Consider the following 10,564-nt stretch of genomic DNA (forward strand, 5'->3'; position numbering starts at 1 on the left):
AGACGCGAGGACATGCAGCAAATTTGGGTTTTGCTGAATATACCTCTAGATGTGTGATTTCTCCTCTGCCTGTACATTGAGCAGATGCTCACTGCTGGATTCATAGATTTATTTAGAATCTGATAATATTGGTTGGACTCCACCTTCCCCTACTGTAAAATTGGCTCCATTGACCCCAAGATTTCCCTTCCGGAGGCCTCGATTACTTAAAAAAAAAAAAAAAAAAAGAAAGAAAAGAATGCAATGCTGACGCCAAGTGTACACAAGGTGTATTACACTAGGAAATCTGAAACGAAAGGGGAAAATAAAAAGGATGAGAAAGAATTAGCAGCGGAATCACGTTAGACGTGGACTGCACAGGTCGAGAACGGATCTCACATCTAACATGACAACGCGAACGTCTTCGTAAAACATTTTTAATAAAATCATGGAATGTTCGTATGACATTATTTCAACCCATTCCTCCCACTTCCAAACATAAATTATTCATCCGCTCACTATAAATTGTGTTTTTTTTTCCCCTGAAAAGCGCGGACGTGGAAAAAAAAAGAATGGCCAACAAAAAACTGTCACTGTGATCATAAACATTACAGCGGGTCGCTGTGACAGCAGGCGGATCGATCGAAGGGGGTTTTGTTTGCACCACGAAACCGATCGACTCCGAATCATCACGCTTGTCTTTTGCAGATGGACTTATTTGATGCATCGCAATGTATCGACAACCGTGTGTGTGTGTGAGAGTGTGTGTGTGTGTGTGAGAGAGAGAGTCTGCGGCTGGCTTGGGGGAACCTGCACAGCAGTAGCTTGGTAAGAAAAAAGAAAAAAACCCGTGTCTCTTTAACAGAGGTTTTCTCAGGACGGGAGGGGGGATGTGGAGGGGGGTGGATGGGTTCAACGGGTTCATGTAGTATTGGACGCCTCCTCCCCATCTCATGTTGGCTCGCTACCGTGCAAAAGAGAGAGAAAAGAGAGAGGGAGAGAGGGAGAGAGAGGGGCTGGGAGAGCTGTAAGGCAACATAGGTGATGGAGAACAGGACGGCGTGTTGGTGGTGGAGGAACTCGCAGTGCAAAAGGGGACGAGCGTCGCGCCTGACGCGTTGATTTGCGGAGACGCAGATTTCACAGAGAGAGAGAGAGAGAGAGAGAGAGAGAGAGAGAGGAGAGAGAGAGAGAGTGAGAGAGAGAGAGAGCCGATCAGCTGATGACTCCAAACTAGCTGCCATTTTTCTTTTTTAGGTCATTCGTGGCACATTTTCCCCACCGCGTAACTTGTTTTTTTTTTTTTTTTTGCAGCTCCGGCCTTCTTCTTCTTCTTTTCTTTCATTTTTTTTTGCATGCACTTTGCACGAACAAGCCGGCGCTATTCGTCCGTCACTTGCCCCCGATGATGATGATGGTGGTGATGATGATGATGGGGGGGATGTCTTTGTCCTGCGCTGCCGTCTGACTGACAGCCGGCCGGTGGATTTGATCAATGATGATGGCTGATGGATGTTGCAGAGGCATGGAGAGGGGCAGCAGGGGTAAGGCTGCATCGGATTCCTTGCACAGGTCCGCATACACTCAGCAGTATGTGCAGAGCGGCGGATCTCAGCAGCAGCAGCAGATGCAGCAGCAGCAGCAGCAACAGCAGCAGCAGCAGCAGGGCAGCGACATCCAGGAGTTAGCCTCCAAGCGCGTCGACATCCAGAAGAAGCGCTTCTACCTGGACGTCAAGCAGAGCGTCCGCGGCCGCTTCCTCAAGATCGCCGAGGTGTGGATCGGCCGCGGCCGCCACGACAACATCCGCAAGAGCAAACTGACGCTGTCCATGTCGATGGCGCCGGCGCTGCGCTACTGCCTGGGCGACTTCATCGACTATTACGCACGCATCGGGCTGCGGGGGGGCCTGGCGGCGGCGGCGGCGGCGGCAGCAGCCGCTTCAGCAGCATCTGCTGCTCCGCCTCCTCCTCCTCCTCCTGCTGCTGCTGCTGCTCCACCTCCACCTCCTCCACAGCAGCAGCAGCAGCAGCAGCAGCGCCTGGACGGTAGAGCGGCGCTCTCGCCCACCGGCTCGGCGGCGTCCGACGAGCACGCCCACCGCGTGCTCAAGAGCGAGTTGATCGAGAGGGACAACCGCAAGTACTTCCTGGACCTGAAGGAGAACCAGCGCGGCCGCTTCCTCCGCATCCGGCAGACGGTGAGCAAGGGCCACCACGGCAGCACCATGGGCTACTACGGCCAGGGCATCGAGCAGACCATCGTGCTCCCCGCCCAGGGGCTCATCGAGTTCCGGGACGCTCTGTCTCAGCTCATCGAGGACTACGGCGAGGAGGAGGACGAGGAGGACGAGGGCGAAGGCCGAGGTCGAGGCGGCGGGGCCAGGAACCGCGAGCTCAGCCCCGAGCTGCCCGAGGCCGCCTCCTTCCGCGTGGACAACAAGCGCTTCTACTTCGACGTGGGCTCCAACCGCTACGGCGTCTTCCTGAAGATCAGCGAGGTGCGGCAGCCGTACCGCAACACCATCACGGTGCCGCTCAAGGCGTGGGCGCGCTTCGGCGAGAACTTCATCCGCTACGAGGAGGAGATGCGGCGGATCTTCTCCTGCCACCGCGACAAGAGGACAGACACGGCGCGGCGGGACAGCGACGAGCAGGACGACTGAGCGAGGCAGCAAAATGTCTAGACCTGACCTCCCTTGACCTCCCCCTGACCTCTGACCCCTGACCTCCGCTACCCCCAGTGATGGACGCCTCCCATTGGCCCCCACTGATGCTCTTTGAAACGTTCGACTCGCTGGTTTAAGCTACAATTTTCGAACACGCCAAGAGTCTGCAGAGTCTGGGTTCTCCAGTCGCCTTCCTCCCAGTGCTCCCACTTTCATTGTCCAGTCAGCCCAGTGTCACCTCACCCACATCCACACAGAACCTTAGAGACCCCTACCCCTCCTGTCCACCCCCCGACTCTCCACATGTGAAGCGCTTTGATTACTACTGCATTGTTTAGATGCGATATTACCGAGTGGAAATTACTACGAGTGGTGGATACAACTCCAGTATTTTAATATTTTTAAGAACTTGATTATCGTGGGTTTTTTTTTTTTTGGTGGTGGTGAAGGTGGTGGTGGTGGTGGTGGGGGTGTATGTGGGTGGGGGTGCATGTTAACATTTAGCCCTGAGCACCACTGCAGGGATCGGGGAAACAGAAAAGCAGTATGGTAAAGCGAAGCTAATGTCATGAAAAAGTGAGTAAAAGTCATCACGTCATCATCGTACATCAGCAACGCCATCGCACACAGATACGGTCTCACGGGGTAGTTTTTTTTTTTTTTTTTTTTAAAGGTTTTGACTTTCGACAATTTCGTTGCGGCGGTGCACCTGCTCCACGCCGAGCTTCTGGACTTTTCCTTTTTGTTCTTGATAAATCCAACAGCAGCCACGAGTTGCGACATTTAGCAGCAGAGAGGCTGCAGCAGAGACGACAGCAGCCGGTCGGGAGGTCGAGGTGCTGACACTCGCCAAGTCTTAGCAATTTTTTAACATTTCATTTCCTGTGCCAGCCTCAAGACACACACAGACACACACAGACACACACACACACACACACACACACACACACAAACCAGCGCGACCTCACGTGTTGTTCTGCCATTGTGCTATTGTCTGTTTGGAATTGTCAACCCGTGTTGTGCTGGAGACAAATGTGAGTCTTTGCTGCTCAGTGCAGACAGCAGTTGCTACAGTAGCCCACACGGGGGGTGGCGTTTGGGGTTTTTTGATGGATCTCAGTCACATTTTCAGTTCTTTTTTTTTTTTTTTCCTGTTTTTGATTTGAAAAAAGAAGAAGAAAAAAGACCCCCCAGGTGAAAGAATAATTCACTCATGGCGGATTTGAGTTTGCACAAATTTCTTGATGGAGAGCAAAAAACCCTCCAGTGGTGACAGTTGAGGATTTGGCTGTTAGACTCTCTGAGCTGCTCAGAATCGTATGTTGGCTTAGGGAGAGGCAAAGTTCTACTTGTGCAATGTTCAGCATGCGAACAATGTGTGTAGGAAGCCCGTCTTCAGCATGGACTGTTGCCTGAGACTGTTGGGCCACGTTCTTCTGTTTAAGATCATTGGTCTCAGTGATCTATAGTTTCCAACCACGACTGTGACTCTGAATCAGACTGGCAAACATGGCGTCTACTTGAATTGCTCTCAGTTGGAGGGAATCCTAGACCAGGGCTGGGCTCAATCTTTGACTGTTGGGGCCACAGTGGGTTCTACCATTTGACAGAGGGAGTGCCGGAGCAATTGAAAATGAACCAAAGGAAAGTTCCAACAAAATCAGTGTCTTTGAAGCCCCACGGTATTTAGCTCTTTATTGAAATGACTCTGAAAACAATGAAAAAATGGATGAAATACAGCTGTTTTATGACTTATTGACTATTAATATCATTTCTTCAAGTTTGACGGGCCGGAATAAAAAGCCTAATGGGCCGCGTAGGGCCCCCGGGCCGTAGTTTGCCCATGCCTGCCCTAGACGGTCGATGCTGGCAACTTGTCAAGGATCTTGTTGCAGTTGACATTATTCAAAGCAGCAACTCTGACATCAAAGTGTTGGATTAATGCAGGAGTTTTCCAGTATGCTGCTTTTGTGGTTGCTGGCTAACATACAGGGGCTCTGCGGTCGTAATTGGAAGATGACCTCATCAATTTTATCATTTGCACTTGCATGCACCGGCAACTTCTTGCTGCCATGACAAAGGTTTAGTCTTAGCCTTGGAATTGTGTATCTGAGTCATACATTTATATACAGTCAAAAGTTTGGACTCATACTTCTGATTGAATGGTTTTCCTTTCATTTTCATGACTGTTGACATTGCAGATTGACACTCAAGGCATCAAAACTATGAATGAACACATGTGGAATATGTATTCAACAAAAAAGTGTGAGATAACTCAAACAGGTTTTATATTTTAGATGATCTAGAGTAGCAACCTGTTATATAAAATACATATAAAATTACATATTTAGGTATTTAACATTTTGTTCTTTTGCCACATTAATCCCCTATCATATATTTGATGTCTTCAGGGTGCATCTACAGTGTAGAAAGTAGTCAAGATTAAGAAGAAACAGGTGTGTCCAAACTTTTACTGGTGGTGTATATATGTATATATATATATATATATATATATATATATATATGTATACTACCTACTGTTAGTATCCATGACTCTGTATTCACAGTCATGCCCTACAAAGGTCTCATTTTCAGTTTTTTAATTCATAGAATGTTTCTGGTGGGATTAGAAACATTCCAGGTCTAATGGTGACCAACCTTCAAGCCTCAAGTGGTCACAGTGCAGACTTAACAGCAAAAATCTCAATAATCAGTTCCAACCACGACACCTGCAGGCTGTGCACCACTGATATGCGCAGCCTCAGTGCCAGTGCACACTGATGGGCTTGTCCACGGATATTATTATCAATATGTCATTTCAATATTGTGGCACTGTAATTGAGTCCTTGTATGAAAATAGATTGTTGGGTTTTGTGGTGCTCTAGACGGGGCTGGATTGTTGATTTGAGACAGCTGGTACCAGAGACGCTGCTCCGTTTATCTCTGTGCTTAAAGGGCCCCGATGTGTAAACAGGAGGGCAGGAAGTGGATTTTTTTTTTTTGTGCGTATTTGTCGGAGGAGGCCCTTTAAAACATTGGCGCACCGGCAAGATCTTTGCGTGCAGGCAGAGTAAGGGCTAATCATTGTGCTCAAATCAGCCTTAATCCATCTGCGATGCAGTTTTGCTTGCTGCTGCACAACCACATGTGTTACCTCTTGACAAAGTCTCACCGATGTTGGATTTTCTTTCTTCCTGTCTCTTGGCTGCAACTCCCTAAAGTTGAAGTGCTACTAATCCTGCTTGATAGAGATGTTGTTCTACCTTAAACTGGTTATTCCAAATCAATTGACTAAGATAAAAGAGGCTTCCACTGACTCGTCTAGTCCATGCCTGGATTAGCGCCCCAACGTTGTGCTCTTTGTTGCCCTGACTGCGGCAAGAACTTCAGCGTATGGACTTCAGCCAGAAGTCCATACGCTGGTCACATGGTGCAATCTGGTGAAATGGTGAAAAAATATTTTACCCAAACTCTAAAAAGATTCTGTTGGCAGTCCATATTTGTGATGCCAATAAGTGCATAAAAAGCACAGGACTTGTTGGCCCTGCTGTGCTGTAGGCTCGAGCGTGACGTGATTTCACGAGTTGATTTATTTTTCATACTAACGACTAAAGGTATTGAAGGCAGTGTTAGGACGTAGCGTTGAAAGCACAATTTATTTAAGGACGTGAAATTAGAATAGAGTTTACATCAGTTTGGGCTTGGATATCAAGATATGAAAATGATATTGTGAGGAATACAAATTCCTGGAAAGGTCTTTGGAATTCCAGATTATACCCCCCAGAGCACTTTAAAGAAAAAGCTGCACTTTTGTTCTGCTGCTTTCCAATGAGTTGAACACAGTGGGACCATTTCTTTCCATGCCTCTGGTGAAAAGTGACAATCATGGATCCCTGCTTTTAGAAGATGATCTATTTCATCTTTAACCCTCACAGCTTCCGGTTGCAGTGATCAGCCTAGAAAAGAAAATCACACATTCATTCATGGTTCCCAGATGCACTCAGGCACTTGACAAATGCAAGTGTGTGAGTTGAGCACACTGTCACCAATGGGATTGTCTAGCTGCAGCACAAATTCGACAAAATTGACACTTTTATTGTCTTCCCATGCCATCTTTCATATGTCAGAGGAGGTCACTGACACCTCAGCGTGATGTTGGCCCTTTCTCCTCCCCAGTTAACGTGGCCACAGCCTACAGGACTCAATGAGTTTTACTCCCCACTCATCACAATCACGTTTGCCTGCTCGCTGTGTTGTCCAGTTGTACACTGGAAGGTTGAATGGATCTGATTCCATGGTCTTGCCAAGTGAAGCTCATGTGAAATTTCAACCCAAACCCGACTGGCTCCACTTGTCTACCAAAGCCGTTCAATCCATTTATTGGAATCCTGGCTCAGAATGATTCAGGGGAACAGAAGAGCAAAGTCTTAACACGTTTGACGTTTGCTAGATCCCCTCAACTTTGTTTATCTTAGGAGTAAAAGCAGTTGTTCACCACCAGTTTCTGGTTGGTCGTCTTCAAGGGAAAGTTCACTTTCAAAATGTTTCTGTTGTTGCTATTTTTCTCGTCTAAACGGGCCCATGTGATCACCAGTGACAGTTTGCAAATGGCTTGACAGATCAGGTCCTCATATGTGAGGCCTCTGTCGTCGTTTTTCATCAAATTATTTTTTGTCACACAGTAATATGAATTTGAAATTGAATGGGTGTGCATGGGGTGGGGGATTTTTTTTAAATCTATCTATCTCAATTTGAAAGCTGTCTACATGAGCCCAAGTAGAGACAACAAGTCTGGAAAGATGGTTTGAAAGTGAAATATCCCTTTAATTTCAAGAGGGAACCTGATTGTGAGGAGTGGAAATGTGTAATACCCATATTGTCCAATAGAGTGCAAAGCTTGTGTGGGCTAAAAGTAAAATAAAAAGACAATTATAAGTAATTATGACCCATTATAAGAATTCACTGAATTTGCTTCCAAAGCCAACAAGTCCATTTAAAAATGCTAAATGTGGCTCGGACAAAAAGCACTTTAGGGTCTAAATCAACATTCTTCATATATATTTATATATTTTTTATTATTGAATCCTACAACCAAAATGCCATATTTAATCATGCACTTTGACCTGTATTTTGGGGGATAAGCAATGGAAAGTGAAGCAGTGTGAAATGGTTGCATGGAAGCGGGCATTGTGCGTCTTTGCCTCGCGCTCACTTTGCAGTTCAATGAGACCAAGATGGACGAGTGTTGGGTGAAAGGCAACGTCGGCATCGGCTCGAGAGCGTCACTTTGAATTTGCACTGTACGCTTCAGTGTTTTCTGTGGAAATGATGTACTGAAATGTTGGGAAATGTAGAGTTAATACCGCAGATTTTAAATTTAAAAGATTCTTACGTAAACGTAATATTTATATAGAATGAAAATGAGTGAAACTTATTTAACGAGAACACTATCTATCAATATAAGCCGAAAATCCAGAATATAATTTAATAGATGACTGCAGCAAATTGGTGGTGGAAGAGCTTTTGTCTTTGTCTCGTAGAAAAAAAAAAAAAATTCTGTTTTGTTGAGTGAGAAGATTCTCGTTCTGCTTTTCGTTCAACGAGGAAGAGGCAACAGCTGCGCCTTTTCTGTTCTATTCCCACAACAAGTGTATCTTCTGTATTACTAACGCATCTCTGGAACTCTTCTGGTAATGTACCTAATATATAGATCTTTTTTTTTTTTTTTTTTTTGATTGAACCGCTCATAGTGATAGCAATAAAGCAACACAACAGCAGTGACCATCTCTCAGCATGCATTCATATTGATAAAAAAAAAACAGGTGGTGACATCGGTGGAGTGGGAAAGTTGTTTTTATCAGAAGCGGAATCACAAGAAAGTGTGGCAAAATTTTGAATATCACACCGCCTAAATTGTGACCTGATCTGACAAGCAGACAACTGGAGTTTCCCATCAGCCACATTTAATGAATTGCGTTTGTTCAATGAAAGTAATTCTCCACGTGTTAACGTCTGCTTTTCCTCTAGTTGGTCCAAACTGTGTGTTCTACACACATTTAGGTTGGAGTGTGTTTTTGTTTGCTTCTTTTCTTTTGTTCATGGCTTATGAATGGAAAGTAGATCAGTCTGATACTCGCAGCAATGTAAAGCGTGTACTACCTCCCTCAGCCTCTGTCAAACTGATGGAGCGGAGCAGCTGTGGTCACCTTGAATGAACAAAAACCCCATCAATCAAAACTTTGGCTGTTTGATTTTTAATCCAAACTGGGATTTGTGGCCGAGCAGTGAGTCCTGGGAGGCTGATGGTACCTCGAGGCAACCGAATGCAGCCTTAAAAATGTGTGGTCCGGTTGAGCAGAACAACAAGTTGCACAGATTGTGAAATGTCTAAATCAGCGTCTCCAGCTCTTCAGTTGCAGCTCTGTGTTAACTGCTGGCTAGGCTGTTAGGCTGGTTCATTTTTTTTATTTTCTTCAGCGTCAACAATTGCGTATTAGTATGGAAAATCAGTATATATAGTGCTCAGTTTTGTCCAGATGCCAGTAAATGAACCCGCAAATTCAGCCATATGTGGACCACAGCTGCTCGCTCCCACCTCTTAATAGTGAATGGGTTCAGACAGTGAACAGAGATTTAAAGGAGGAAGGCTACAGGATGTTGGACCTAGCGAGAGGAGTTGGGGACTGTTAACAAACACCTAATATTTCCAACCCTGATGCCTTAAAGCGCCTCTTTACATTTTGACTGTATCTCTCATGCCTTCTTTTATTCCATGTACTTTATGGTTCATTTTTTTTATCAACTAGAAATTGTGAACAACAAAAAATGCCAACTGGTCTGATGAAACGTAAAACCAGTTCTTATAGGATTGTTGCTCTAAATTTAGATGTTACAACCATATCCAGGTGATCGGAGATGCTCATTTTATACTTGTGAGTATTCAAAGTCAAGAGGCGAGGGTCTCAATTGCGAAGTGTACGTGTACTTTTTGTGGTTGTGCAAGTGGAGTGATGTGAATGTAGCCTCTGCATACTAAAGATGTTCCGGTTTGCTGTTCTGTTTGGCTTTGAGTTCACCATCAGATTTCTTGAGTGGGGGAAACGAGATGTACTGTACATGTTTGGTCATCACTAAAGATTAACTAAAGTGAATAATATTGTATACTTAGGTAAATGTAATGTTATACATTGTTGTGTCCTATAGTCCTGTAGCATACGGTTTAAAGAGAGAGAAAAAAAAAACAAGGACATTTTGTACTCTAGCACTTTCTTTCTGTGTACTGTATTAGTTCATCTTCTACATGTAAAGTACTGTACGGATATTCATTACTTGCCTTGTAACATTTGAGATGATGTTACGTTTAGAAGTGGTAACCAAGAAAAATAAAGTTTAGAGTGTGCATGCCAATGGTTGGGTCCCAGTATAATAGCAAACTATATATAAAAAAATGGTGCTATGTTATATATAAAGGTGCTTCTATGGACCCTAGCTGAATGCATGCAAAGAGGAACTCTGAAAAGAAGAGAAAAAAAAAGACGGGGGAAAAGTGATGTCCTACTACTCTTTTCAAATACTGCTGCTTCCCAAAGATGTCGGACGTCAGAATCTCAACGTGGTGTTGGTTGCCATGCAATAGACCTTCAAGTCCGAGTACCAACTCTGGTGTACAATACAGTAAAGTCACATCACATCAGCATTTCTCTGCAAACACGCTGCTTCTAGGACTCTGTTGACCCTCCCGACACGTGTTAGGTTTCAGGTTCAGAGGGGAAGCGCTGGAAGCCACACGGTGGAAGATGGAGTGCTGTCCCTCGTTGTATTTCTGGGTGTCATCGTCATATAGTAGAGGTCTAATGCGTAATACTAGGACTTCCGTGTGAAACGCACATTTCTAGATGGAAGATATTTCACCTGGTT

The 10,564-nt window shown here is 45.2% G+C and overlaps 2 protein-coding genes across 3 annotated transcripts in view; one reads left to right on the forward strand and one right to left on the reverse strand.

Moving 5' to 3' along the window:
• Positions 1–10,564, reverse strand: part of pum3 (pumilio RNA-binding family member 3) — a 224,074-nt gene that overhangs the window by 53,554 nt on the left and 159,956 nt on the right. The window lies entirely within an intron of this gene.
• purg (purine-rich element binding protein G) lies at positions 600–3,069 on the forward strand. The gene has a single exon (XM_076028563.1). The coding sequence runs from the start codon at positions 1,475–1,477 to the stop codon at positions 2,642–2,644; it is 1,170 nt and encodes a 389-aa protein (XP_075884678.1). The 5' UTR covers positions 600–1,474; the 3' UTR covers positions 2,645–3,069.

The sequence above is a fragment of the Nelusetta ayraudi genome, unplaced genomic scaffold (assembly GCF_046127955.1).
Source record: "Nelusetta ayraudi isolate G7.1 ecotype Tasmania unplaced genomic scaffold, CSIRO-AGI_Nayr_v1 ptg000026l, whole genome shotgun sequence".
In the NCBI taxonomy this organism is placed as follows: Eukaryota; Metazoa; Chordata; class Actinopteri; order Tetraodontiformes; family Monacanthidae; genus Nelusetta; species Nelusetta ayraudi.